Source organism: Alternaria ventricosa, assembly GCF_023758065.1.
Source record: "Alternaria ventricosa strain BMP 2768 chromosome Unknown scaffold_8, whole genome shotgun sequence".
In the NCBI taxonomy this organism is placed as follows: Eukaryota; Fungi; Ascomycota; class Dothideomycetes; order Pleosporales; family Pleosporaceae; genus Alternaria; species Alternaria ventricosa.
The window spans coordinates 619,366-647,239 of NW_026055688.1; the positions used below are offsets into that span (position 1 = coordinate 619,366).

The window sequence follows — 27,874 nt, forward strand, 5'->3', positions numbered from 1 at the left end:
TCATGACCTTTGCATTTCCAGACCTACTACATGCATCGACTCTCAACAGCGTACCTATCCATATTGTTGCTAGTCGTGCACACAAAGCTGGACCTCAAGCCCAGGAGACGCCCAAATGTTCGCCTTCCTAAACCACCCAGGATCTCTCAATAATCCAGCAGATTCTCTGTCCGCTCCCAAAGATTCGGGTGGCCTTCCCAGACAGATCCACTAGCGAAGGCCTCTTTGTAAAGGTTCTTGATGACTTGAACGACATCGCTCTCTTGCAGAATATCATAAGCGGCCTTTCGCTTAGTCATCTCGTCCATGAGAAGACACTCGACCGCCCACTGCTGGCCGCACGTTGCCTTGCTGAGGATCGCCAGAGCACCTAGACAGTTTTGGTCGACAGGATTAACTGGGACAATCTTCCATTCTTCCAAAATCATCTTCAAAGCGTACACCGGCGAGTAGCGGCGTATGGACAGTTCATAGGCGATGGTTCGAGGAGAAGAAGTGAGGCGGATGATGTTCTTGCGCTGAGCGGCCTCTTGACGGCGAAAGGCCCGGATATGATCGCGACGGTCTATGCCCCCCATTCCCTGGAAGAGTTAGGGTGTGCCGATTTTCTTTGGCGGACAGGCACATCATTCGAAATGCAATAGTAGTAGGGATAGAGGTGGAAGATTAGTTAGTGACACACATACCTTGAATTGGTTGTGACCCAGCTCATCGCCCGAATACAGTATGGTCTCGTGCTTTGTCTCCAGGAAGACGCGCTCGTTCTTACTAACACGCACTATGATACGCTCACCATCCTGAATGTTGCCGAAGTTACTTACCGAGTCAGCGGGGATCTCGACGCCATCAAAAAGCTCACCAGGCTCGCTGGGACCAATTGGTTCGCCGTTGACGTCGCAGGGCCAAACCTCTTTAAGTTCGCCTCTGAATCGGTGTTTAATGCTTTCGATAATATCTTTGTATGCGGATGTGGGAGTAATGAGGACTGTGCTCCATGTTAGTCATGTTTCTCCAGATATAATGGGTCCGAGCATACAGTCTGTGATCGTGAGGTCCTTAGTTGGACAGTACAACTCGACAATGACTGCACATGTCGTTTCGATTCAGAAGGTAGGGCGGCGCATCTGCGGGTTGTATAGAAACTCTTGCAACCGTGTAGAAGGGATGATGTTGGAAGTGGAAATTTCAAAGCTTCAGTTGACTCAACTTAATGTAGGCTTATTACCGTGGAGACTGCTTGAAAGTAAGGGAAATTGACAATTTGTAGACATTGAGATAGTGAAATTAAATATGTTTCATCTTGATCAGCCGGATTAGTCCCATGATAGCGCAAGTGCGACATTCATGTGGGCGCTTTCTCGCACTCAAGGGATAGAGACCACGTGCATTCGAGCATGTTTTTTACTTCATACCAATCTTGTGGATGATCAAAACGCATTAAGATACTTCATAATCGGCGCGCTTTCGTTCTTTAGGTGATGTTATCGTGAAGACATGAAATCTTTCCAATATTATGAACTTTTTAAACGTTGGCAAGCTTCAAGTACCGGCAGGCCGATTTGGCTGTAACCTGCTGCTGACGTCACTGGGTTCGAACATCCGTAAGCAATCCACATACCAGGTACGTCAGGGTCGCAAAAGCGGAGTATACAGGTCGCCGCAGTCGTGATGTGTAGGTACCTAGGTAGTGAAGGAGGCGGAGCTGACTCCTGACGCTAAGGCACCCGCGCTAGCACACGCGGAGCAGGAGCCCCGCCCCACGTCGCGGAATGGCTTGCTGTCAACGCGTTTTCCTCGGAAACAACCTGCTAACTGTTTGCGAATATGGGAATATCCTAGATACCTCCGGGATTTGACTCGCAATTGCCGTGGGTTATCTTCCGTAGGCATCTCTTGCCCGAAGCAATTGGCTGACTTTCCCGTCAAGGCACCGACGCGTTCTTCAACACCGACGACGCGCTACCATCAAGATGCTAGCCGACGGAAAGATCGACTCGCTAGATACGCATTTGGAGCAGTTCAAACTCAATGATCAGGCCAGGCAAAATGATCTAACAGTAGGTCAATACCTAGATGTTCCGAGGTCCTCACTGCCTAATCAATCCGCATTCCGCTAACCCCGCCTAGAACCTCCTTAGAGAATATGGCCAACTACTCGATGAATACAAAGACCTAAAGAGAGCCTATGAACAGAAAGGCAAAAGCAACATCGCTGCGCCTCCAGGTATACCTATACCAACCATAGCTACGGCAACGACGGCTCGCCACCCATATGTGTTGGTCTTGATAGACGGCAACAACTATATCGTCAGTATCATCGTAACATCGCAAAATTCGTGCTCATAGTTTTCAGTTCAACGATGAGTTCATTCGCGACAAGGAAGAAGGCGGAATGCGCGCAGCTCGTATGCTCAACGACGCCGTTGAGAAATACCTCCAGCAAAGCGTCCCACAAAGCCGGTCCGCTCGCATACACGTGAAAATCTACGCAGACTTGACCAATCTATCCAAGCAACTAGCTAGGTCCAAGCTCGTCGGTTTGGAAAAGCGTTCGCTCTCTCCCTTCTCGGCTGCGTTTACCCGAGCCATCAGCCTCTTCGACTTCGTTGATGCTTTAGATGAAGAAGGCACCAAATTTAAGATCCGAGAACACTTCAAGATTGCCTCCGAGGATAGTGCGTGCAGCCATATTTTGTACGCTGCTTGCCACGATCCGGCTTACTTATCTCAACTCGTACCCTTCAGCGGCGTGAGAGACAAGATTACCCTTGTCCAAGGCGCCGGATGGAACTCGGAGTTCCACCAGTTCAATTTGAATGTCACGCAGTTCCCCACTGTCTTTAGATGGTCGGAACTTCCCGTTACTGTATCTTCTGCAAAAGGTGGTGCAGCTACACTGCCCAAACAAAAGGCATTAGCTGCAGTACAGAAACCAATACTCACACCCGGCACACCAACTCCGCGCAAAGAGTCATGGAGGCGAGACGACTCCTTCAGCATGAGCGACTCTGCCTTCGGCGATCTATCCCCGGTAGAATCCAACAGTTTCTTCGACCAAGAACGCGTAGGTTGGGAAGACCGCTCTGCATACACCCAAACAGCCAAAAACGGTTCTTCGAAACCAGAAAATAACTCGCAGCTATGCAAATACTTCCAGAAAGGAAATTGCCGCTTCGGCGCCAAATGTAACTTCCTCCACATCCCCAGTACCCACTCGAAGACAAACGGATCCGGCTCTTCCCAGCCACCAAAAGGGCCCTCAGGGGCGCCATACCCCTCTCTCCCACTCTCATCTCAATCATCCCAACACCAGTCCTCCTCCCAAACCCCGATTTCCGCCCTCCTCCCCGCCGCCTCAATCCCCGGCTTCGTTCCCTTGAACACATCCCATCAACGCCTGGACCCTTACCTCCCCATGCCCCCTCCCTCCGCCTGGAAAATCTACAACGCGCGCTTCGCCAAAGCAAAGCCCTGCAACACATTCCACCTGCAACAGCGCTGTACCACCCCAAATTGTCCTTTCGACCACAGCGAACTGGAGCCCGAAGCAAGACAGGTATTGGAGTATGTGGTCAAGTGTAATCCTTGTCCGATGAAAGGGGCTTGTAGGAGGGGCGATTGCTTTTATGGACATCATTGTCAGAGGGAGGGGTGTAGTGAGGGGGACGGGTGGGGGGCTAAGAAGTGTCGGTTCAAGAGGGAGATGCATTACGGTGAGAGGGATTTAAAGGTTGGGAGTCTGGTGCCCGCCGGGGAGGATGTGGGTGGGAATGGGGATGGAATGGGGATGAGTGGACTGGAGGTTGGTGATAGAGAGGATTTCATGTGGTAGGCTGGTTAGAGGGAGAGGATGTGTGGTCAAAAGGAATGGCGATTTATGGATGTATATCGAGGTCATATTGCATTCCTGTATGGTATAGCCTTAAAATAAGCTATTCTTTGACAGTAAAGCTTCCAAGTAAATGCCCATGCCCACCAAACGCCACCGCTAAAAACACCGGTATATGCACAAACTATCCCAGAAAGGCAAAGTGGTATAAAACACCCTGAAAAATAGACTCAAGACATCGCACCTTCTTCACTGCCCTAGCTAATACTTCCTTCCTCTCCGTCTCGGTAATCCAGACTCTACCCCCATCCCCACACCCGCCGTCGTTGCACTGGGCGGAATAACCACCTTGGGCGCCATCAACCCCTTCTTAGGCGTCGCGTCACCCATCCCCACTCTACTCACATTCTCCTTATCGCCTGCCTTGGCAGACGAAGGTGTCTGTGGCAAAACGACCTTTTTCGGCGCAGCAAGCCGGCTCTTGCGTTGGACGCCTACTGGTGCTACGTCGAGAGAGGGAAGTTTGGTGTCTGTTGTGCTGGAGGAGAGACTGCTGTTTAGGGATGTTGATGTTGACGTAGGCGTGAGAGTAGCTATGGGGGTAGAAGAAGAAGAGTTGGAGGCAACGGCCATTTTCTTGACTTTGGTCGATTTGGGCTTCGATGATTGTTTCTCTTGTGTTGCAGCCTTTTCTTCTTGAACAGCTTCAGGGAGGAGACTAGAAGGTGCCAGGAGTCCCTTTCCAGGTGTACCATTCGCTGTGCCCAGACCACGTACTCTGCGTATCTTAGGCGTGGAGTTCTTGCTGGTCTTTTCTTTCTTCTTCTTGGGCTCGGGAGTGCAGTCTGACATGCCGAGTTCGTCTGGAGTGGCTAGAGACTCTGCGTCTGCTAGGGCGTTGGCGAGGGTTTCGGGGTTTTCTTGGTAGTATGCTAATGTTTCGTCCCAGCGGACGTTCTTGCCGACGATGAGTTCTTTGGTGGAATCGTCGAGGGGAGGGAGAGTGGAGTAATCCATGGCGAGCTTCATTAGTCGAACGGTGACGCAGAAAGCGCCTTGTTTGTTCTTGCGCGTGTTGTTCCGGGTCATGTCGGCGAGGACTTTGGCGTCGTCCTTCTTGAGTACGACGACTTCGTTACCGTCGGCACGGCGGATGTTGATCTTGGGTGCTGGTGCTGGTCCGATTGATGCGGGAGTGGGCAATCTTGTCTTCTTTGCTCGTGCAGAACGTCTTGATCCTTGTTCGCTCTTCTCTTCTGCGGTCTCGGCCACTGTTGCGCCGGGTATAGGTGATGGAAGCTTTTCATCTGGCTTGGCTAATGTGAGCGTTTGCGAAAGATCCAGCGTCAACTCGGTGTGCGGCTTCGTGGGCGAATTGGGGTCCTTCTCTTCAAGTACCTTGCGGGGCGAGGCTAGGGCGTGTTTGATGATATCTGAGTCTCGTCGGTTCTGTAGGGATTCTCTCTTGTGTGTAGTGACGGCGGCCTTCTCAGCCTTACTTGCGGCAGCACGGGTGAGAAAGTCCTTGAGAATGGCGGTGTCATCATCGATAGCAACCGTCATTGTGACATCGTCAGGTCCAGACTCAGGACGTGGTGGAGGCGGAGGCGAGTGTAGTCTGCGTGGGGTAGGCGACTGTGGTTTGCTGGGTGTGAACGAGAATGTCAATCCATCGGCGATGTCTATAGATGCTGAGTGAGGCGCGTCGGCCATGGCAAAGTCCTGTGCAGGAGACTGAAGAGCCTCAAAGGAGGCTGGTTCTTGCTCAGGCCGCATATCATGGTCCGTTTCTTCTTGCTCAAGCTCGTTGGACTCTGACTGAACTGGTGTGGGCGCAAGATTGTGTTCTTGGAGCGCTGCTTGATAATCCCGCAATATGTTCAGCTGCAAGGAAGCTTCCGTGAACTCGTCTTCACGGTCGGCCGCTTCAGGGGAGTTGAGTACATCTTCCTTCCGAACTGCGTCTGTCGATGTACCGAGCTCAACCTCAGATAATTCCACGTCCTCCTCATCTTCGTCGCTAACATCTTCGTCAAGCGTTGGTGGCGGTGAAGTTGTGGTATCTTCTAACGGCAACGCTGGGTACTGGAGCTCTGTCACAGTCTCGGGTGTCTCTGACATCGGCTCGGTATCTTCACGCGTCGGTTCGTCTTGTTGGCTGACCACCTCAGCTTGGATCTCAACATCCTCTTGTGGTTCTCCACCCACGGAGGTCATTTCTGCTGTAGTGATCTCCTCTGCAACATCGCTGATGCTTTCGGTGGATACGATCTCAGTCATAGCCGTTTCCGCTCCAACTTCTAAGTTATCGCTCAGAGGAAGCTCTGGGTATTCGACCTTCTCCGGCGTTGCGCTCAAATCATTCGACTGTTCCTTGAGTGGCGAGCGGAATAGCTTCGCAAGCGTTGCGTCTTGCGTGGACTCTGCTCTCTCTTCTTCTTGGTCTCGATCTGTGATCTCGTAGTCGAGGGTTTCGGCTGTCGGCGCGTCTACTGCGAAAGTGAAGGTCGAGCTGTCTTCGTACGTAGAAGATAGATCTTCTGATAATTCTGTCTGTTCGATTATATTCGTGTCTGTCTCGTTGATACTATCCTCGCGTTCCAGGGTTTGAGCACTATCTCCCTCCTCTTCACTGTCGACTTCGTCGTTTGCGCCGATCGCGGGGTCCTCGGTCTGGGTCGCTCTCTTTCCTGTACATAGTCAGCAAATGTCTCAGCCATGCGCGTCGGTAACGTACTTGGCAAAACGCTCTTCCTGCGGTCCCAGCGCGTCGCCTTGAACGCGCGCTTCTTGCCGCCAAGCTTGCTCGTTGATTTCTCCATCGCTTTTGGGCTCATGTGCTGCCGCCTCTTAACTGGTCTTGAACGCGCGTCTCGTTCCTCCTCATCTTCTGCCTCCTGTGGTGTGTCGTCGGCACGCGACCTGAGATTGAATCTGCGCCAGATCTTCTTCTCCTTGCCCTCTCCCACCCTCTTTACTTCTTGTTTCCTCTCCCATCCTCGCGGTATTTTGGAAACTTGTAGAGCATTCGGATCGAGGAATGCCGCATTGGTTTCGTTCCAGGTGTTGTCGAACGTTGCTGTGGGCGCGGCGCGCTTGCGTGGAGTGAAAACCATGACGTCGGCCGTGTATTATTACAGTAATGAATAGATCGATGGCGCGCAAACATGGGAACTGTGTCGTAGGGTCGTTAGTATCGTCGTGACGAGGGTGTCGTCTGTGTTGGCCTCCGTCGCTAGGAAGGTGCGATCGTAAACAAAGCCGGACAGGGATTAGGATGGGGCAGGCACGCTAAGGAGATTGCCGCGGCGGAAACTTTTGAATCCACCGAGTCGACGACGACGACGCCATCGCCTCTCGCAGTCTGTGCAGCACCAGCACCCACGTCGCATCCAAATCGCATTCATCTCCCGAAACGCATCTACAAGATGGTACCAAAGCCCTCAGGCACCGCCGTCCAGTCGGCCACGCACCGACCCCTCCCACCACTGCCAAAACTCCGCGTTCGCCGACCGAACAAGCCAGAGGCGAACCCATGCTTAGGAGCAATGTCATCAGTTCTGGGTATGTGAAGAGGCTGGGAATAAATTCTTTGGGGGTGCAAGACGATCGTGGAATGCAGTGGGATGGCTACAACGAACATGGGCTGACATGGCTACAGGATGCTGGGCATCTTCCGGCTACAGTGTGCAAGGCTGCGCACAGCTTGAACAGAAACTACGGCAATGCATGGATGCGCCAGTACGTTCACCTCCTATCAACTCACAAACGCGTCTAACCCTTCATAGCGAAACCCCAACCAGAAGAAGAACAACATCAATTACCACCTCTCAAGAATGTACCCCAAGATCGTCGGTCCTCACAAGCGGGACTAGATCCCCCACGCATTCCTTTGTACATTATGTATACCCTTACGACGGCCACCCGGACGAAACAGCATCATGGGGGAGTTCAAGTCGGTGGATTCATCGACAGGCGTTATGGTTACGATCGTTGTATATAGACGAATCTAGGAAGAGACGGGCATGCCATCTTGAATCGAAAACAAACATCTATCAGGCCATTACGTACACATCAAAGCTCACGCAAGGGAGGCCTCAGACCACGAACTGGCCTTGGCCGTCAGATGTCTTAGCCTAACTGCAGGACGACCCTTCGCGTACGACCGCTCTGCTTTGTCTGTTGGCTTCATTTCCCAGGTCGACTACCACTCAAAGATGCAACAGCGAGCCATCTTGAGGACCACAATCTGCCGAAAAAGGCAGTGCAAGCATCTCCCCACGTGCATCCACGTGCAACGCATCTTTGTATATTTCATCGCAGGCCTAAAGGTCAACTCTTCATCTCATCGCCCAATAGCTAAAGACAACGAACTAAGGGATTACTGCAGTGTTATACCCCGCTCGTCATCCCGCATAATTATGCTGTGCATCGTGCTCACTTGGGCTATATTTACCTTCTTTCGCCCAACGCCACATGCAGGCTCAGACCCACTCACTCTACACCCCACCAGCCCACCTACCAATGCGCTGCTGCGCCCCAAGCCGACCTGATCCTACACCAACCTTCATCCGGCCGCACACCAGACCTTGCCCAACCTCCTCACTGGCCCACCACGTACACGTTTTGTCCAGGGCGGAAAATGCAAGGCGTGATTGGACTGATGGGCGAAGAGGTGAAGAGTGTAATGCGACGCCTTACCTGAAGCTACCCCAGCAAACCCGCATCATCGCCAGGCGAGACCGCTTTCGATTGGATCGCCAGGGCCATGGCCCGATTTCTAAAGCCAGGGAAGCTCTGGAGCTTACCCTGCCGCAAATGTGTTGCTAGGGTGCTGGGTTCCCTCCCACATGCACTCAGCCGCGTAAGATGTTGTGGGCTTCTTATAGTCTGCTGCATTGCGTAGCGATCTTCGCCTTTTGCACCTCATACTACTCGACGTGCACGACGTTTTCTGGTGTCTGTTCGTCGTCATACTTGATTACTTGGTTTCGAGGGTGGTCTGTTTATTTAGTTAAAGAGCTGCGCACATGGAAACGAGATGGCGGTTACTCTTCTTCTTCTTGCCTTGTTAGGATCGACGATGGCTCATGCGGCTGCATTCTCGTTGCCTGAGGCTACACGATATACTTCATCGATGGACGGTTGGAGTCCAGCACCTACGGCAGCTCCACAGTTACCGTTCGATCTCTCCAGACGGCAGGACGGCGGAGCTAATACTTGTGGATATGTCTCTGGCTCTGGCATCTCAGGTAACCTCATCCTCCATCTACTTCTGAACCTCACTAACATCTAATAGTCAGCGCAATAACATGTCCCAACCCTACAGATGAATGCTCTTCAAACAAGGTCTTCGGCGCACTCGGCTGCTGCCCTTCATCCCGAACGACCGACTGCAACCTAGCCACAACCTGCATGCCATCCACCGCCCTATCAGCCTCTTGCACAGACGCCGCCTGTTCAACAAACGCCTTCATCTTGAAATGCACAGAAAGTTCCGCGCCAGCCTGTTACGCATACCACGTCGTCTACGACAGAATAGTCCTCACGCAGCACGGCTGCGCAGCCAGCCCCTTCACCAGCACCGCATACCACAGCCTGGGTATGAGTCTATCGAGCAGCGCCCCAGAGAAAGAAACAGTCTACGCTACCGTCACCAAGGAACCAGTCAGCTCACCTACGTCTCAGTCCGATTCTGCCTCTTCTTCCAGCTCTTCAAAACCCAGCCTAGGTGCTATAGTAGGCGGCACAATCGGCGCGTGTCTCTTCCTTTCTTTCATCGGTTTCGTCGTGTTTCTCGCTTGGCGGAGGCGGCGGACTGAGGCGAGGAATACCGCGCACTCTACTGGTGCTTTTCATCAAAGGGATAGCAGGGGTGGTATGGTCGAGTATAATGCCATGGGATTTCCTTCTCCGGGGTTCTCGTCAACGGGCTTGTCGTCGCCAGGAAGCCCAAGTAGTGAGGTTGACAAGGTGTGGCAGCAGCGGGGCTCGGGTGGAGAGTGGCCGGGGATGAGGAGGGGAATTGAGATTGTGGAGGTGGATGGAACGAGCAGGGCTGTTGAGGCGCCTACGGGTGAGAAGTAAGGCGGTTTTAGTAATGTCTGTTGTATTCTTTGTGTATTGCCTTGTACTTCATTTCCAGACTTTGGTCTTGTTGGATGTGTTTTTCTGTTCTTGTTTGTGTTTTCTGTACGGTGTTTACGGGAACGATACCCACTCTCAGAGTTAGTTTGCAGGATGAAGGGGGAACTGCTCAGATTGGGCGTACCACATCCCAAGGATATTCGTCAAGCAGCATATATCGAGTGAAATATTACTACAGCTTTCGTCAGTTATACTGAGCATGCATGTTCTTCAGATAGATGGGGGTCAGTTCTAGCATAATGCACGCTCGATATCATTCTCCAGATATGTTGAAGAGATGATGTGACTAAATCCATTCGCTTGCATTACTACACTATACACGCTATGAAGATCAAGCTTGATCAATTGCTAGCCAACGGCGAGTTAGGAGCCTCGTCCTGCCGCGAAAGCCGTTCACGCTTACTGGAAGCGCTTCTCAGCGGCCTTCCAGTTGATGACGTTCCAGATGGCCTTGAAGTACTCGGCCTTGCGGTTCTGGTAGTCGAGGCTAGTAATTGTTAGTCAGACGGTCTTCATCAAAATCCTATGGTAGACTTACTAGTAAGCATGCTCCCAAGCATCAACACCCAGAATAGGACGGAACTGTCCAACGACCGGATCCTGGTTCGCATATGTCCTAATCTGAATGGCACCGGTCTGGGTATCCTGCACCAACCACGCCCAGCCGCTTCCCTGAATACCCGCGAGCGCGGTGTTGAACTTCTCCTTGAACGCGTCGAGGCTGCCGTAGCTGTTGTTAATAGCAGCAGACAGGGCGCCAGATGGGGGCTCGCCGCCGCCCTGGTTGGTAGGCGCGAGGTTCTCCCAGAAGAGGCTGTGGTTGATGTGGCCGCCGCCGTGGAAGTTGATCAAGGGCTGCAGGGCGATTTGCGCTTTGATGTCTTCTTTTTGCTTGGCTTCGGCGATTTGCTCGCTGAAGTTGTTGAAGGAGGTTACGTAGGTGTTGTGGTGGTTCTTGTGGTGCAGTTCCATGATCTTGCCGGAGATGGAGGGTTCGAGCGCGCCGTAGTCATCTGTGAAATGTTAGTATGCGATTGCTTCAAGTGGTGGCATGGAGTCGTACATGGGAGGTCGGGTAGCGTGGCCTTGCCGCGAACGAACGTCGTGCCTGCGAAGCCGGCGCGAGATGTGGTGGGAGCTGCGGCTCGGGCTGCGGAGCGCAGGGCAGATGTGCGGAGGAGTGCGGTGTTCATGATGGCTTCAATTGATGTGGTACGTTCAATTGATTGTGTGATGTAGTGTTGTTGGTGTAGAGAGGTCGTGGAACTCTGGGGAAGCTTCGGATTTATTAACTGCCCATTTCGTCATATGCGAACATGCCGACCGCCGAGCTCAGAGCTCCTCCACTCCCTCACGGCCATGCGCCCCCCGGCCAATGATGACGCCTGCATGTCGCCTAACGTTCGCATGATGTATGCAGCATCTGTTTCAGGACATGTGCATTCTCATGTGAGAGTATCTCAAAAAGCACAAGAAGCTCTACTGTCTACTAATGCCCCGCGAAAGCCCCGCGCGGGCGTTCTCAGACAGAAACTAGTCAATCAAGACGTGGGTGACAGCTGTGCAGTTTTTGACTATCGCGTGCCGCACAAAAGAGACACTTGATCCGAGTACCATAGATCTCACCCCATATGAGGTGATTGAGGTTTACCCTGCATCTAGGACGTAATCAGTTCAACCTTACTTCGCGCTCCGTCTTTCTTCTAACATAATTGAGCTACCCCGCCAACGTCATCATGGCGCCAGTCAATGTCGTTCATCTGCCAAACGGCCAAAACCTTACCGTCACGCCCGTGTTTGGCGGCCTCTTCTTCAAATCGAGCGATATCCACACGCACTCGCCTTTTCCGCCTGGCTGGACCATCGTGCTCAATTCTGAGGATGAACTCGCTACCGACGAACAGGAGCAGCAGCAGCAGGATGAGGAGGAGCTGTTCCCGCCGCGGCGTATACACCGCTTCAAGAAGCCCACCCTGAATGGAGATCACCTCTACATATCGTCCATATCGAACCCCAGTAGCAGCGAATTCAAGCCCGCTGCCTCGCCAACCCGCCAGATCGCCATGATGCTATGGGCGACCCTGTACTGGTACTTTCACCAGCCCGAGCCGACGCTACAGGTCACGAACGCGATCTCCAAGAACACCGCCGATGCAGGAAAGCCAAAGGGCGAATGGCGCATAAACATCAACAGGGAGGGCGTGTTCAAGGGCAAGGTCGTGCTGCCCAAGTTGGAGCGCATGGGACTTATCGCCAGCGAAGATTCGACTGTTGGGTGTGCGCAAGAGGAGACATCTCCTGAAGGCTGGGAGCGCATGTTTGTCAGTCGGAGGACATTCTGGCAGCTCGACCCCAGAATATACCTCTTCACTCTCTCGCCGCTGGCCAACACAAACTCACCCTTCCCATCAGGCTCGCCGTATCCCTCGCGACCGTCCTCCCCCGCACTTGGCTCTGATGCGAAGCAAGAACACCAGCTCGACCAGGTCTCACCAGGCTTGTGGTCGCCGACAGCGCCAGGCCCCTTCCACTCGAGCTCGCATCTACCCACCTTCTACCCACCGCCTCCCGCGCAATACGTCTTCACGAACAATACGCGACACCCGATACGACCGAAGCCACCCCGGCAGGGCGAAATACTATACACAAGGTACATACCCAGCGTTGGGCAGTATCTATCTTTCCGAGTAGCTTCCATCTCTTCGAAAGCTCTTCGACACCAGGGCCCGGTCTCCAGCCATGCGCCCAGTCCAAACGGCATGTCTGATCCGGAATATCTACACAAGTGGATGAACGACCCCCGCGTATCGCATTTCTGGGGCGAGGCGGGTCCGCAGTCCCACCAGGAACAGTTCCTCAAGAACGGCCTACAATCGAAGAACTCGTTCCCGGTCATGGGATGTTGGGATGGGAAGCCGTTTGGCTACTTCGAGCTATACTGGGTCAAGGAGGACAATCTCGGAAAATACCTACCCATCGTTAGCGATTACGACCGGGGTTTCCACTGCTTGGTGGGCGAGCAGGAGTTTAGGGGAGCACATAGGGTCAAGATCTGGTTGAGTGCGTTGGTGCACTACTGTTGGCTCGCGGATAATCGGACGGAGAGGGTCATGTTGGAGCCGAGGGTCGATAACGAGAAGTAAGTCTTACGTCCTACACATACAGTACAATGCTAACTGTCTAGACTGGCAAACTACCTCCAAGAAGCTGGCTTCTACAAGGAGCGCGAGATCAGCCTTCCACACAAGCAGAGCAACCTGTTCAAAATCAACCGCGACGTATGGAAGGGACCGGCGCTGTGAGCCCGCGGAGGCGGAAATAATTGTGGAGTTCGTATTTGGGCAGAGCCGCATGAACCGTATGAACGGGTTACGGCTCTTGGTGGATATGGTTATGTGGAGTAAGCGCATCATGAGATACCAAAGGTCTAGACTCTAGTCATGCCGTTGAACACGTCTGAACTTGACATGTCACTTGCGTGGGGGATTATTTGGTCATTGAATTGAATATGGCCGGGGAATCAACCGCCGAGGACTTGAAGGTCATGTATGAGTGAAGCATTGTAGCAAAAGATCGCTACAAGGAGCCTCAAAGCCGCCCAGAACCCCAACAACGCGCGCGGGAAAATTTCTGCTACCCCAAATCGCCATTTCCTTGTCGATCGGCCTATCTCAGGTTCCGACAGTAGGATGACAATCGACCATTGGCGTGCGTTTGCAAAGGTGCGATAGTAGCTAAATGTGGGGTTTAGCGAGGGACCAAAACTTTTTGACTACACGTGAGGACGTCATTGGTTTGTTGGGATAGAAAAAGGGTGGCCCACGACGCTGTGAATCACCGTTTACTGATCGAACTCACGATACCCTCAGTCCAGTTCTATAACTCTTTGATCGTAGTGCTAGCATACGTGTTGCGAATTACTACAAGGAAAGTTGAGAGGAAACGCTGATACCGAATTCGGAAGACTATCGGGCTAATCCACAAACGAACCGTTAAAGTCATCGACCACCACATCACACTGACACTCACACTCTCCCCTCATACACACGCGCAGTCATGGCCGCCCAAGACGCTTCCCTCGACATTCAGTCTCGCATATCGACTATGAAGGCGCAATCTGGTGCCACTATCTTCGATGCCTACCAGACGTCTCTCACCGGCCGGTACTGCTCCCCGGAGATGTCGCAACTCTTCTCGCAGCGCAGCCGACACTCGATATGGCGCAAGCTGTGGCTGTTCCTAGCGGAATCAGAGAAAGAGCTTGGTATTCAGAGCATCACTGATGATGCGCTTTCTCAGATGAGGGAGCATCTGACTGTTACGGATGATGATTTCGGGGTTGCCAAGGTCGAGGAGAAGAAGAGGAGACACGATGTTATGGCGCATGTGCACGCTTTTGGCCAGGTCGCTCCGGCCGCTGCTGGTATCATTCACTACGGAGTAGGTTTTTATGTGTGTAAAATTCAAGATGACTCAAACTGATGTCCCAAAGGCAACAAGCTGCTACGTAACCGACAATGCAGAACTAATCCTCATGCGCGACGGCCTGGATCTTCTCCTCCCCAAACTCGCAAAGGTCATTTCCAACCTCTCAGCCTTCGCTCTGCAATGGAAGAGCGAGCCCACACTCGCCTACACGCATCTACAACCCGCGCAACTCATTACCGTAGGCAAGCGCGCAGCCCAATGGGCCCAAGATCTCCTCTTCGACCTCGAAGCCATCGAGCTCGTCCGTGAAACGCTGCAATTCCGCGGCGCCCAAGGCACAACCGGAACGCAAGCCTCCTTCCTCGAGATCTTCAACGGCGACAGCAAAAAGTGCGACCAGCTCAACGAGCTTCTCTGCAAAAAAGCCGGTTTCCCCTCGTGCTACGCCATCTCAACGCAAACCTACACCCGTAAAGTCGACCTCCTAATCGCCAACGCCATCTGCGGGCTCGGCGCCTCGGCTCAAAAGATCACAGGCGACATCCGCCACCTCGCAGCATGGAAAGAGCTCGAAGAGCCGTTCGAAAAAGACCAAATCGGCTCCTCAGCCATGGCCTACAAGCGCAACCCCATGCGCTCCGAGCGCATCTACGCCTTATCCCGCGAACTCATGTCCAAGCCCGCGTCCTTCGCCAACACGCTCTCCGACCAATGGATGGAGCGTTCGCTCGACGACTCCGCAATCCGCCGCATGGATATCCCTGAGATGTTCCTCCTCGCCGACGCCATCCTCCTGTCTCTCGACAACGTAACCTCCGGCCTCGTCGTGTACCCCAAGCGCGTCGACGCACGCGTGCAGGAAGAACTGCCTTTCATGATCACCGAGACCATCATCATGCGCCTCGTCGCCAAGGGCGAGTCACGTCAAGAAGCTCACGAGCAGGTTCGCGTGCTGTCGCACGAAGCTGGTGCGCAGGTCAAGAACGAGGGTAAGAGCAATGATTTGGTGGATCGGATCCGCAAGACGGAGTTCTTTAAGCCGATCTGGGGTGAACTGGATGGTATGTTGGATAGTAAGTTGTATACGGGCAGGAGCGAGGAGATTGTGGAGAAGTTCTGTGGGAAGGGGGGTATGCTTGAGGGAAAGTTGGCGAAGTATGCAAGTTATATTGAGGGGGCTAAGGTTAGTGAGTTGAATGTTTAGGGGATTGTGTGTGTAGTCGTTGTGTGGGATGGGATGGGATTCACGAGTCTGATGCAATCATGGTTTATGGTAGAGAAAAAGTGATCAACTCACGATGTTTGCCTGAAATGGAAAACGACCACTAGATTGAAAGCAAAAGGTATAAGATCGTTGTGTCATTCGTCATTCCATATGTATGCCCCTCGAAATTACCTACTTGCTATGCTAAATATGTTCAAAACGCTGATAATGCAGAAATTGCTAACTTGCCCTTCTAACGCTATACGATGCGATCCCAAAAAAATGCCAGATGCCAGATACCACCGAAACTCGCTATACTGAACCACGCCCCAAGTAAACACGCCCACTACGCGCAAAGACAAAACTAATGCCTAACCCCCTGCATCCACCGATCAATCTGATCTCTCTGTCTGGGATCCATGGGTGGCTCCATCATCCCCCCATGCATCATCCCATTCATACCCATCGGCATCTGCATGCCATTCATTCCCATTCCCCCCATCTGCATACCACCCATTTGCATACCGTTCATCTGCATTCCACCCATTTGCATCGGCATCTGCATACCCATTCCGTTCATCTGCATGCCCATGCCGTTCATCTGCGACCCCATACCCATCATACCACCCTGTTGCATCATGCCAGGCTGCTGCATGCCCATCTGCATGGGCATACCCATCATAGACTGATGTTGTCCCATCCCGTTCATCATGCCAGGCATCTGCATGCCCATCATACCCTGTTGAGGGGGCATGGCGCTCATTCTTTGCTGGTTGGCCATCATCATGGGGTTCTGAGCGTTCTTGTAGGCTTGGATCTTCTGGCCGAGCGGGATGTCGTCGTCGTCTTTTTGGTTGTTGGTCACGTTTCCGAGGAGCGGGTTCATTGAGCCGTAGGATGTGGCGCGCATTGTTGCGGTGAGACGTTGTTGCTTTTTGCGCTCTTGGTCCAGCACGTTTTGATGCAGGAGGCTGCCTTGTGGGAGGTGCGAGACGAGGGCTTCGTTGGAAACTTTGCGCGCTTGATTGTGCGGGTCGATGGGATTGGCGGAGAGGATGTCGGCGAGACTGCTGGAGGAACGGAGATTGGGTCGGTGGCCGGATTGGGGGGCTTGTTCGCCTCGTAAGGCGGCTTCGGCTTGCAGGCGGGCGCGACGTTGGCCGAGGGTCTCTTCTTCCTCTTCGTCGTCGGCAGCGGGAGGTGGTGCTGGAGGAGTGTCTTTAGATTGCTCTTGGCCTTCTGGAACACCGAACTTGCTCATCATCTCAGAGGCGAAGTCATCGCTGACTGTGCTCTTACGCACATCGCCGAGTGCTGATTCACGTTGTTGCTTCTCCTTGATGCGGCGCATACGGTCAGCCAGCGTCTCGCCAGGCTCCTCATCCAAGTCTGGTTCGGGAGTTGTGATGGTAGGAAGGTTGAGCTGGCTTGATGAGGCTCCAAGGTACTGTGTGCGTCGTTGGTTAGGATCAATGCCGAGCAGCCTGGTGCGACGGCTACTGAGGGGTTCGCGGTCCTCCAGCTCTCGCTGCTCGATAAGACCCATGCTCTTTTGACGCATTTGTTGTTGATGTTGAGGTCTGTAGAGAACACCAAGCGGCACGTCGTCATCCGAGTCTTCTTCCGGTGGAGCTTCCCAGGCAAGATTTACTTTTTTGCGGATTCGTCGTTGCTTCTCGGCTTCGGCCACGTCGTTCATTTGGAGCAGGGTCTGTCTACCGTCAATCAACCCCTGCTCCATTAATGTCACGTAGTTCATCTTCCGAGTCTGCTGCTTCGCCTTGCGTAGCTGAAGTTCAGCGAGAAGGGTAGTCGGCGCGCCGTATTGTGGTTCTGGCTCCCCTTCCTCTTCGCTCGATTCTTCTTCTTCTTCTCCGTCTTCATAATGGTCATCTGGGTGTTCCTCAAACGAGGGTCGAATAGCATCGGGATCACGTCCATCCGGTCCTCGTGCGTCCTCATCACGCTCCTCTAATTGGTCACCAAGGCTCATCCGGCTTTCGCTTGCTTTGACAAGTAACAGATTCATGTCAGCCGAGCTGTTCCGTTTCTTCAACTTCTTCAGGCGCTCGCCCTTTGCGTTGTGGTCAGTGTCCAGGATGTTGAACGAGCTGCGTCTTCGTGTTTCTGCCAGTGTCGGTGGCATCTCAGGTAGTTTGGAACTCCTGCGCTTGCGTTCCGCACCGTACACCTCGTCGCCAACATGACCAGCAAATGGATGATCAGTGAATGCAGACACAGGAGCATGTGCAGAAGCGTCCAGGATGCTTTCGAGCGTATCCTCCGCAGACTCTCCCTTGACCGCAAACTCCTGAGTAGGGGCGGCTCGGTTGTCAAAGTAAGCACTTGCTCGTAATTGCGGTGGGAGCGCCATGAGACTCTGTCGGCTCTTCCTGTTGTTAGGTTTTGGGTCTGCCAGGTTATCACCAAGCAATGGCATGGATTTCCTATGCTCGTTTTGCATGGAATCCAACAATCGTGACCGACGATTGGCTTGCTGACTCATGTTAGGCAATTGTGACAAGCGCTTGGGTAGGTTCAACATCTTCGGTACGGGAGCCGGGTAGAAGACCATACTATCGTCCGGCGGCGGTGCGCCTATTGAGTGAACGCTCGGATTGGATCTCATCATGTAGGAATGATTGGAAGAGTGTCGGCTGTGGCTGTGGTGGGATGGTTCGGGTTCCTCCTCGACAGTATCTGGGCAGTGGACGCCATCAAAGTCATGCCATAATGTACGCGCTTGGTGTGTGGTGTCGGTCGAGGCTGCTGTCGGTGGTCGGTCTACGAAATCGCGGTAGTCTGCATATTGGTTCTGCACTTCCTCGTCGGGCTCCGGCCGTCTGGGTGGGGTACCTATATGGATACTGTTACGCAGCTCTTCCGGTAACCCATTCGCGACTTCATCGAATATGCGTGTGAAGGACGAGACCTTCCGTTGGGGCGGCGAAGCAGAGTCGCACTCTTCATTGTGTTCCTCCTCGACCTCTTCCGGGTGTACGATCTGTCCGAGACGCGATGCCTTTGATTCCGAACGTTGGCGCTGGACCGAAGTCGAGGGTTTGGACCAGTTGCCTGTCCCTGAGCGCAGAGACCCTGCAGGAGAGGTTATGTAACCGCCCGGAGAGTAACCGCCCCATCGTGCATTGCCGTTGAGATCTACGATTGAATTCGCGTGGGAGCTTATCGAAACACCGCGACTTCGGGTGCTGGCCTGTCTCGTAGGCTCGAGGTCGGTCGTCTGTAGTGAATGCAGTGACGATCGCCGGCTGTCAGTCAGCTTGAGTTCCGAATATGTCTTCCGAATCTCCTCCTGCAGGTCTGAGCCGGATTCGCTCATGCGTTCGGCATGCTCTTCCAGGCGTTCAATGTTGCCGACATATGCCCCTTGCAGCGATTGGAGATCGGGCACCGGATGACGGAGGTCGCTGTCAGGCTTGGGGGAAGTCATCACAAAGACAGGCAGTAGAGAGCTGCCGCAGAGGTGAGAGAGTCTCTACTTGACTGCGGTGCGACTCTGGTAAAGGAGACTTTTGGTGTGATTGTTGCACCGAACCGGACATGGGTGGAGGGTGATCGACCCCGATCCTTTCCAAGAATAGCACCCAGCACGTTACAGCAGCAGCGACCCAGACCTAACGGTTCTTGGCGCTGTCACCCAGAACTCGCGACTGAACATCATTTTGCGACAACGCTTCCGCCTCGCCCACGGTTCATCCACGACAAATTACGTGGCGCGCATGTCTGCCTGATTCACTCCCGTATATTGCGACACCCACTGCGACACCGAACTCACGACCAGACTCGTCGTCCGCGCCGAACAGCTGCCGCCTGCCAATAATACCCTCGTATTCGAATATTTCCACACACGAACACCTCCACCATGGACGAAGGTGGCAAGCGCAAGCACAGCTTTCGCCAGCAACCCAACAAGCGGGCAAAGGCCGAGGATGGCTCCGCGCTCAAGTCTGGCTTCGGTGCCAAGATGCTGGCGAAGATGGGATACAAGGGCGAGGGTGGTCTGGGAAAAGAAGGCGCTGGTATCTCAGAGCCTATCCAGGTGGTGAACCGAGGCACCAAGGGCGGTATTGGTATCGTCGCAGAAAAGAGTGAACAGCAACGACGCGAAGAGCGGCGAAAGGCCGAAGCAAATGGCGAGAAGTACGTCGACACGTCGGAAGAGGAGCGCGAAGAGAAGAAAAAGAGGAAGGCCAAGGCCCGGGGCGAGACGCGATCCTCAGCGCCACGACCGAAGAAGACCGTTTTCGAACTCGAGCAAGCTGGCATGCACGTGCCGCTTGCGCTACAGTCCATTATCGACGCGACAACCGGCGCATCGACTCCTACCTCAGGCGTGTCACTCCGCGGTCCTGATATTGTTCCATTCGAGAACTCCCTACAAGCGCGCGTACGGAGAGATCTGAACAGCTTCTCGGAGGCATTCGAACAGCTGCAGATAGAGTCGCAAGTCATCCCTCCTCAGGAATACGCACTACAAAAGGAACTGGAAGCGCTCGAAAAGCAGATGGATGAGCTCGAGGACCTACAAGCACGGATTGAGTCATTGCGTACAGGTACTTTTGACGTTGTCTGTGAAGGCCTCAAGAGCCTGCGCGCGGCGTACCCGTCCAAGCCACTACACCGTGAATCCATTGCCGTTATACATCCTCACTTCTCCAAAGCGATCGCTTCCTGGGAGCCGCTCGTGGGTGCGTTGGAAGGCATGGCTGCAGCCTTCTCTGAAATGGCGAATATTATACAACCCCGGAGTAGAAGGGTTGCGTCCCAAGCCTACACCCACCCTTCCGAAGCACTGGTTAGTCGCACCGCAATCGACGAAGAAGACACGATAAAACGCGGCACCACATCGTCATATGAGTCCATGATGCTCAAATACTGGCTACCAAGAGTAAGCTCAGCGATCACGCAATGGGACGTCAAGAATCCACAGCCCATGGTGCACCTGTTAGAAGTCTGGAAGCCAGTTCTCCCACCCTTTATCGCGAAGAGAGTGCTTGAGCAGGTGACTACGAAACTCTCCACGTCTGTCCAGGAGTGGAATCCACGAAAGTTCAAGAAGAGCCCACACACATGGGTTGTCGAGTGGCTGCCTTTCCTTAGGCCAGCTGACTTAGACTCCAAAGGATCGGGCCTGGTTGCCGAGATCAAGCGCAAGATCCGACATGCGCTGCAATCTATCGATCTCTCCAAAGGTCCATTGCCAGGAATGGAGCAGTGGAGAAGGGTTTTTGGAAAGGCCGAATTCGACCATTTGCTCACCTCCCATTTGGTACCTCGCTTGTCCGCCTTCCTACGAGACAGCTTTGAGATTAACCCCGCTGAACAAGATCTCGCGCCACTCGAGGCTGTGTTCGCCTGGAAAGGACTGATATCGAACGAGGTCATTGGAGAGCTGCTGAAAGCACAGTTCTTCCCCAAATTTCTCGAGATTATCCACCAATGGCTCACGAGCCCGGAAGTGGTCTTCGAGGAAGTCCAGACGTGGCTTACGTGGTGGAGGACTGAGATCTTGCAGGACGATATCAGTAATCTGCCTTCCGTCGCCTCGTCATGGAACGAGGCATACTCCCTCATCAACACTGCACTGGATCTTGGAGATGCGAGACTGACAGATTTGCCTGCGCCTCAGGTCGAAAGCACTGGAGCTTCACCAGAGGTCTCTCACTTCTCCAAATCCGTCAACCAACAAGCATCCCGTCCTACACCGCAAGTCGACGAGCCTACTTTCAAAGATATCGTGGAGGAGTTCTGCGCTGAAGAGAACCTTCTTCTCCTTCCTCTCCGCGAAGCCCACGATCAGACCGGTCTCCCGCTGTTCCGTGTCACAGCAAGCGCGACGGGACGTGGAGGCGCAGTGGCGTATCTCAAAGGCGATATCCTATGGGTGCAAAACAAGAAAGACAAGAGTCTCTGGGAGCCTACTGGACTGGACGAAAAGCTCATAGCCAAGGCAGAGGGCAAGTGATGCCTCCCGCTTCAAACTGCATACTTCACACCACCTCGGTGCTCGGTCCTGGCAGGGTAAGCTCCCATAGCCTCTCCTGGGCAGATATGTTTGTTAGCCATTCGCTAATCCGGCATCGGTACGATGCATCCTTAGGTAGTGATAGTGATGACGACTCGCAGTCAGTCGAGGCTATAATGAAGCCACGTTATTCCTCCACCAGCGTCTGTTCGTAAGCATAGTAAGGCATACCAAAGTGCCGAAAGTGTTGCATGAATCGTGAACGAAAGAGGAGTACGGCCAATGCGCACTGCCGTCACAGCATCGGGGGGTGATGCGGGCGTTTTAATCGGTCCTTGCTGCAAGCCTAGTCTGTGACTTTCGTTGCATTCGCAATCACGGGCATTAAGCCACGAGGCCGCGTAGAAATATCTACTTCATGTGACGAGTCGGACTGCAAGTTTGGCATCTGATCATGGATGTCGCCAATATAGTGGCTCTGTGATTACTAGTGTGATGGGGTGACTGTGCGCTGATTCGCATATGTAGGTATAGTCGGGCGCTTAGAATAGATTTCCGTGGCCAATAGGAATAGCGGATTGAGTGCGCATTCTCTGGCGTGCAGGGGCTGCCTTTCATGCATGCGGACCGTCTCCCGTTGACTGTGCCCCGAGCTGGCAGGCGATCGCGCATGTCCGGGAGGTTGGTGTTGGTAGTCTCGAGTACTGTGCGCTCGAGCGTTGCGGCACGAGCAAACATGTTTCTTGAGGTTCTCCACCACGACGGCAACAAATGCACAGCACAACAGTTGCGCGTATCACCGCATAGACTCGATACTTATAGCTCAAGCCTCGAATGTCGAGATTTATCATCGGCACATCCCATCTCGCTCTAGCTTGAACGAAGCGACCCCGCCTCAGCGGCTGAGAGACTGCATCCACTGGACGCCCCAATGTAGCTCAAGAACTAGGCCGGCCAATCAGACTGCGCATGCACCGTCCCAAGCCATCACACCCAGTCGCTCTTTCCTTGCATCCGACCACTTGCAGACCGCCGATCAAAGTACTTACCCGCTGCCCATCCCTCTTCATATCACCATGTCGCCTGCTGTTACACTCTGCATTTCACCCGGTTCCTCTCAGTCGGGATAGCGGGCACTCATTCATGTGCAATTGCGGCCCTAGATCGACATTGCACCCTGGACGAAGCAGCAAGCAGCTCGAAAGTTAGACCGCCCACTCTGATTGTCACATTATTCCTCTCTCTGTTATATATTTCCAGTCCCCCCTTGACCTGAGGGCGCGGGTTACGATGCTCGTCGGAGCGCTTCCTCCGGCACTCATCTCACTGCTTCTTGTTGCATCGCGTGTTTCTGCTGCGCCTTACGACTTTCTCGATAACTATCGCGACCCCACGCCGGCGGCTGACGAGGGGCCTCCTGCTTCATATCAGGCTGTCCGAGACAAGAACGTTCTGCCGTACGAGATTTGCGGTGTTGTTGGCGGCTACGTCTTTACAGTACTTATCTGGGGGGTTCTTCTCCTCACCGTTGGTAGAAAGATGAGACGAAAGGCTCTCGACCCGCCCAAGCAATTGGAGCTGGAACTCCAGGACAAACCGACTCTACCGGCTCTTCGAACAGCTGGACTCACATCGCCACCGCTATCCGCGCGGTCGTTTTTCGGGAAGTTCAAGAGGAACAGGAACGACTCTGCTGTTAGCAACCCACAGAGTCCTATTGTTCAGTCACCAAGCTCGTTCGACCAAAAGGTTGTCGATGCCCACAGGGGTCAAGACCAAGCAGATATGGAGCGTCTCTACGCCGCCGTCATGGACTTCGACGAGCGAAAACATTCATCCAAAGTCAGTGTAGAAGAAACAGAACCCATCCCACGACCCACCGAGCGACGACGCCCATCAAACATCAGCATCGCGCGCCCGGAATCGCATAGCGAAACCCCAATCTCGCCCGTAAAAGCCATCTACCCACCAAACTACAGCGTCCAACAACCCGCTGCGCCCACCCAAAGCAGTCACCTCCGTGCAGAGGCCCACCCACCCCCAAGCCCCCGCAGCATCCTCTCAAAGCGCTCCCAAAACTCCAACACCAACTCCACCGGCAGCAAAAACGCGCGCTTCAACTTGAAGAACCTGCGTATCTCAGGCCCGATCGCAAAGTACCCAGGTGCAGACTCCGACGACGAAGCACGAACACCCCTTTCCCCGCGCTTCTACGCGAATCCCGGTGTCCCCCCTTCGCCACCTACACAGACGAACTCGCCAACCTCACCGGAGCAATACACAGAAGAAGCACTAGACAGCGTACAACCCCTTCCCCGTCCCGCACCGCAACGCCTCGGTCCACCACCGACATCCCAACCCTCCCCCACCACTCGCCAACAACCACCCAAACCCCTCAACTCCCAAACCGCATCCCTCCCCCTCCGCAGTTTCGCCTCCCCACTCGCAAGCCCCGGCATTCAGACCACAGTCCTAGACCGCCGCGTCGAAGCCCTCGCTCTCGGTACACCTAAAACCGGGGTTCCGTTCACGCCGTACAGCCCGTATATGCCGTTTACACCCATCACGCCCGTGACCCCGCATTTGACGACGAGGAAAGAAAGGAAGATGGAGAAGAAAGAGGGGAGGAAGTATGGGAGTAGGAAGCCACGGGTTGAGGAGGAGCTTGTGCAGAGTCCGAAGGAGATTTTTGGGGATGGGTGGTAGATATGATGGGAAAAGGGAGAGAGGGGAGGGGAGGGTTGCATTTGCATTAGCGATTTTCTTTTTATTCTACTGTCACTGATAACACGCCGCCGGTTGGCAGGTTGATGATGTGCGAAGCATGCATAGTTCTTTTCTGCGTTTATATTTATGAGTGTATTTTATCTGAAGGACGAGGATTAGCATCGAAACGTATATATTGAGACGAATACTTCACAGCCAAAGACAACATCAAAACCTATGCAAAGACAACTGGTCACATAGCCAGCAACTCATGCATTAAAAAGCGCACTTGATTTAATCCCCTTTCCTCGCCAAGATAATTGGCTCAATCTAGTTGCCCCTTCTCCTCCGCTTCCACAACTCGTTTCCTTCTTCCCTTGCTCCCTCCCTCTCTCCTTCAAACGACCAATAGATACAAACACACGAAAAAGGTTTGCGACGCCGACAAATAAGCTATGCCCAATCTAACGCGTCAGTCTCCCAAGTTCAAAGAACGAACCCTATACACGATCGAGAAGAAGACTAGTAAAGTAAAAGAAACAACAATGCCGCCTATCTGGCTCCTTGTGTAATGTACGAGAAAGACCCAAGCCTCAGCCGCTAGATGCCAATAGAGTCTGAGCCAACGGATATCGCTTGTGATAGATCTTCTGTGGGATGCCGTACCTTATGAGTTGTGAGCGAACAAAGGAGATTTGAGGACTGGTATGTGGACTAGGTAGTTGAACACAAGGAAAGCAAGAGACGCCTGGAACGCCGTACGCTGGATGGATAAGCAGCACTTTGATCTTTCTCGGTAAAAGGCAGTCGCAGTGCGCGAGCGAGCGAGATGAGGATAACTTGGGGGAATCGGGGTTTGGTATTTTTGAGAAGTATGCATAGTACCCATATCGTACTCATGTGTATCCTCTCAAAAGTTGGCCAAACCGTTCTTGGAATGACGTTTGCTAAAGCGCTTCCTGCCCTTGATCGAGTCAGTCTCGGCTTGGTCTTTGCGAAGGTGGCCGCCATGCCGCGAGGCGGGTATGTTGACGCCCTCGAGGGCGGAGTCTCCTCCCAACGTACTGGTCGGGGTGGTGTGATTTGAAACGAGCTCGTTCAAACCTACGTCGGCTGAGTACGAGTTGGTCATGGTTTGTGCGAACGCGTAGTCGCGTGCTTGTTCGATGCTGTCGAGCCATTCTTGGCTGGAGTACTTGCTGCCGTCGGGGTCGCTCGTGGTACTCTTGGGGTCTTCGAAGACGAATTGCTTTTCTTTCTGGGGGGTGTTAGTGGGTGTTGGGTTGGGAGTTGGGGGCACGTACTGTTTCTACGAGCCAAGCAGTGAGGCCTTTGGAGTCCTGGAATGATCTCCATGCGCAGCCTGCGGAGAGCAGCGATACCTCTTCCTTCAGCTTCTTGTCATTCGTGCCTGCTGCGCACATCAGTACGCGTGCATTGGACGTTATCATGACGAGCCGTTGGCGCTTCTTGACCGTGTTGCCGCCGAAGAAGCGCGAGAACTTCTTGGGTTGCTCAACAGGCTCTTCCTTCCCTCCTACAACATGACCCGCTGGGTGTTGCGTCACAAACATGTTTCCTAGCTTCAATATCCGCTCGTCTCGCTTCGTGAGGACCGGTGACCAATCGATGTCTAGTTGGGAGGGAGGGGGTAGTTCGGTGATGAGGCGCGGCTTCGGTCGTGCCTGGGTTTGGGTGGATGCCGCTACTGATGGCGTTGATGGGCCTGGACGTGTTATTGGCGTTTCCTGAGGAGTAGAAGGGTTCCTACCATTCAGCTTGATGGGCTCCTGTGCGGGCGGACTGTAGGCCTTCAACCGTGGAGCCTTCTGTTTCCACAGGCCCTTGCCCCATTGTATTCCTTCAAAGAAGGGGTGGTTCTTGATGTGCTCCATGGGTAACCGCGTCAACGGATCCAGCACCAACAGCCGCTCCACCAGGTCCTTTGCCTGCGGAGGGAAGCCATCCGGGAATGTGTATTCTAGACCAACAATCTTTTGGAAGGTCATGTACTCGTTCGCGGCCTTGAAGGGTGGTCGTCCGGCGAGTAATTGGTAGATGATGCAGCCAAAGGCCCATAAGTCGCTGGCTTTGCATGCGTTCTTGTCTGTGAGGAGTTCAGGCGAGACGTATTCGGCTGTTCCGACGAAGGATTGCGCGCGGTCCATCTGCACGCTTTCTAGGGGATCGCCTGTTGTCGAACTAACGCCGTTGTGTTTCTGCTCGAGTATTTTTGCTGTTCCAAAATCAGTAATCTTGACGTGCATCGCATCGTCCAGCAGAACGTTCTCCGGTTTTAAGTCCCGATGTATGACGCCCTTGTTGTGCATGTAATCGATGGAGTCCAGTATTTGCGCGCCGTAGAACCGTGTGCACTCGACGTCGAATGTGCCCATCTTCTTGAGAAAGCCCAGCAGCTCTCCACCGGCTGCCAGATCCAGCACAAAGTATAGCGATCGCTCGTCCTGGAAGGTGTAGTAGAGTCGGACTATGCCGGGATGCTCCGTCAGCCGGTTGAGGGTGTCTTTTTCGATGTTTACGTATTTGACCTTCTTCTCCTTGATGATGTGGCGCTTGTCGAGCACCTTGATCGCGTACTCGCGCAATGTCTGGCGGTCCGTCGCGGCCAAGACTGTGCTGTAGGAGCCCTCGCCCAGTGTCCTGCCAAAATTGAAGTCCTTGACGCCCTTCTTCACGACACGCGTTATCGGCCGTCCGTTCTGGTCGAGGTCCTGGCGGGTGCTTACAGCCGCGCCTTTCTCCTTCCACTCCTCGCTGCTCGATAGCGGCCCGCCTTCCACACTGTAGGGTGAGCTCGATAATTGTGAGACTCCGGCATCCATGGGTATCCGCCGCGAGCTTCTCCGGGGCGGCATGGGGCCGTTCATGGCGGACATCTGGGCTGACTGGCGGTATGGGTCTCTCCTGCTGGCCTCTCGGACGGGCATGGCTCCGGGCGCAACCCGCGAGCTCGCCGTCCGCCGGATATCGCCAGCCATTGCGTCGTCGTTGTATCGGTAGGTGCCCGGGGCGGTGGTGGACGAGGTGGAGAGGTTGGGGTGCTGGTACATGCTGGTGGAGACGGGGCGCTCTCGCATCGGCTGTGACGTCGGGGCGGCACTGCGCTGCTGCTGGAGCAGCGGGCCGGCGGCATACGGGGGATACGAGGGCTGCTGGTGCTGGGCCTGGTGTTGCAAGGGCATCGACTGGCGGTGGGAGAGGCGCGGAGAGTGCGAGTGCGTCGACGACGTCTCGGCCAGGGGCGACGGGAAGCCGGCCGGAGAGCCTGAGGGCGAGCTCTGGTAGGCATTGGCGGTGGGCTGGAGCGAGGTGTTCGCGGGCTCCTCTTCTATGTACGAGTGGGCGTACGTGGGGTCTTGGGGCGGGTGTTGGGCGACGGCATGGTCGTGGTCGGGCGCGTCTTGGTGCTGCGTGGGCGGCGGCGAGTCGTCCTCGTCCGGGTTGGCGATGCGCAGTCCGCCGAGCGTCTGCGACAGACTCAGGTCGCCATTCATCGTGGCGGCCACGGGGCAGCGCCTTGTCTGGCAACAGCGGTAAACGAGAAGAGCGAGTG

At 54.0% G+C, this 27,874-nt stretch overlaps 11 protein-coding genes across 11 annotated transcripts; 6 read left to right on the forward strand and 5 right to left on the reverse strand.

Annotated features, from left to right (window-relative positions):
- Positions 1 to 146: 146 nt before the first annotated feature.
- On the reverse strand, positions 147 to 1,092 carry J4E93_005455 (uncharacterized protein; the record flags this gene model as incomplete). The annotated part of the gene is made up of 3 exons (XM_049343376.1): positions 147 to 581; positions 687 to 985; positions 1,080 to 1,092. 3 exons carry the CDS (start codon positions 1,090 to 1,092, stop codon positions 147 to 149), a joined length of 747 nt encoding a protein of 248 aa, XP_049199469.1.
- An 878-nt stretch (positions 1,093 to 1,970) lies between these two features.
- On the forward strand, positions 1,971 to 3,832 carry J4E93_005456 (uncharacterized protein; the record flags this gene model as incomplete). The annotated part of the gene is made up of 2 exons (XM_049343377.1): positions 1,971 to 2,057; positions 2,354 to 3,832. The coding sequence occupies 2 exons, from the start codon at positions 1,971 to 1,973 to the stop codon at positions 3,830 to 3,832; spliced, it is 1,566 nt and encodes a 521-aa protein (XP_049199470.1).
- Positions 3,833 to 4,090: 258 nt separating this feature from the next.
- Positions 4,091 to 6,945, reverse strand: J4E93_005457 (uncharacterized protein; the record flags this gene model as incomplete). The annotated part of the gene is made up of 2 exons (XM_049343378.1): positions 4,091 to 6,519; positions 6,567 to 6,945. 2 exons carry the CDS (start codon positions 6,943 to 6,945, stop codon positions 4,091 to 4,093), a joined length of 2,808 nt encoding a protein of 935 aa, XP_049199471.1.
- Positions 6,946 to 7,257: 312 nt separating this feature from the next.
- Positions 7,258 to 7,704, forward strand: J4E93_005458 (uncharacterized protein; the record flags this gene model as incomplete). The annotated part of the gene is made up of 3 exons (XM_049343379.1): positions 7,258 to 7,393; positions 7,491 to 7,570; positions 7,618 to 7,704. 3 exons carry the CDS (start codon positions 7,258 to 7,260, stop codon positions 7,702 to 7,704), a joined length of 303 nt encoding a protein of 100 aa, XP_049199472.1.
- Positions 7,705 to 10,375: 2,671 nt separating this feature from the next.
- J4E93_005459 (uncharacterized protein) lies at positions 10,376 to 11,169 on the reverse strand (the record flags this gene model as incomplete). The annotated part of the gene is made up of 3 exons (XM_049343380.1): positions 10,376 to 10,463; positions 10,515 to 10,989; positions 11,040 to 11,169. The coding sequence occupies 3 exons, from the start codon at positions 11,167 to 11,169 to the stop codon at positions 10,376 to 10,378; spliced, it is 693 nt and encodes a 230-aa protein (XP_049199473.1).
- Positions 11,170 to 11,712: 543 nt separating this feature from the next.
- J4E93_005460 (uncharacterized protein) lies at positions 11,713 to 13,278 on the forward strand (the record flags this gene model as incomplete). Its single annotated transcript, XM_049343381.1, has 2 exons — positions 11,713 to 13,115; positions 13,161 to 13,278. The coding sequence occupies 2 exons, from the start codon at positions 11,713 to 11,715 to the stop codon at positions 13,276 to 13,278; spliced, it is 1,521 nt and encodes a 506-aa protein (XP_049199474.1).
- A 754-nt stretch (positions 13,279 to 14,032) lies between these two features.
- J4E93_005461 (uncharacterized protein) lies at positions 14,033 to 15,608 on the forward strand (the record flags this gene model as incomplete). Its single annotated transcript, XM_049343382.1, has 2 exons — positions 14,033 to 14,416; positions 14,469 to 15,608. The coding sequence occupies 2 exons, from the start codon at positions 14,033 to 14,035 to the stop codon at positions 15,606 to 15,608; spliced, it is 1,524 nt and encodes a 507-aa protein (XP_049199475.1).
- Positions 15,609 to 15,972: 364 nt separating this feature from the next.
- J4E93_005462 (uncharacterized protein) lies at positions 15,973 to 19,059 on the reverse strand (the record flags this gene model as incomplete). Its single annotated transcript, XM_049343383.1, has 1 exon — positions 15,973 to 19,059. One exon carries the CDS (start codon positions 19,057 to 19,059, stop codon positions 15,973 to 15,975), a length of 3,087 nt encoding a protein of 1,028 aa, XP_049199476.1.
- A 432-nt stretch (positions 19,060 to 19,491) lies between these two features.
- Positions 19,492 to 21,594, forward strand: J4E93_005463 (uncharacterized protein; the record flags this gene model as incomplete). The annotated part of the gene is made up of 1 exon (XM_049343384.1): positions 19,492 to 21,594. One exon carries the CDS (start codon positions 19,492 to 19,494, stop codon positions 21,592 to 21,594), a length of 2,103 nt encoding a protein of 700 aa, XP_049199477.1.
- Positions 21,595 to 22,884: 1,290 nt separating this feature from the next.
- J4E93_005464 (uncharacterized protein) lies at positions 22,885 to 24,300 on the forward strand (the record flags this gene model as incomplete). The annotated part of the gene is made up of 1 exon (XM_049343385.1): positions 22,885 to 24,300. The coding sequence occupies one exon, from the start codon at positions 22,885 to 22,887 to the stop codon at positions 24,298 to 24,300; it is 1,416 nt and encodes a 471-aa protein (XP_049199478.1).
- A 910-nt stretch (positions 24,301 to 25,210) lies between these two features.
- J4E93_005465 (uncharacterized protein) lies at positions 25,211 to 27,815 on the reverse strand (the record flags this gene model as incomplete). The annotated part of the gene is made up of 3 exons (XM_049343386.1): positions 25,211 to 25,558; positions 25,605 to 26,026; positions 26,072 to 27,815. The coding sequence occupies 3 exons, from the start codon at positions 27,813 to 27,815 to the stop codon at positions 25,211 to 25,213; spliced, it is 2,514 nt and encodes an 837-aa protein (XP_049199479.1).
- Positions 27,816 to 27,874: the final 59 nt, after the last annotated feature.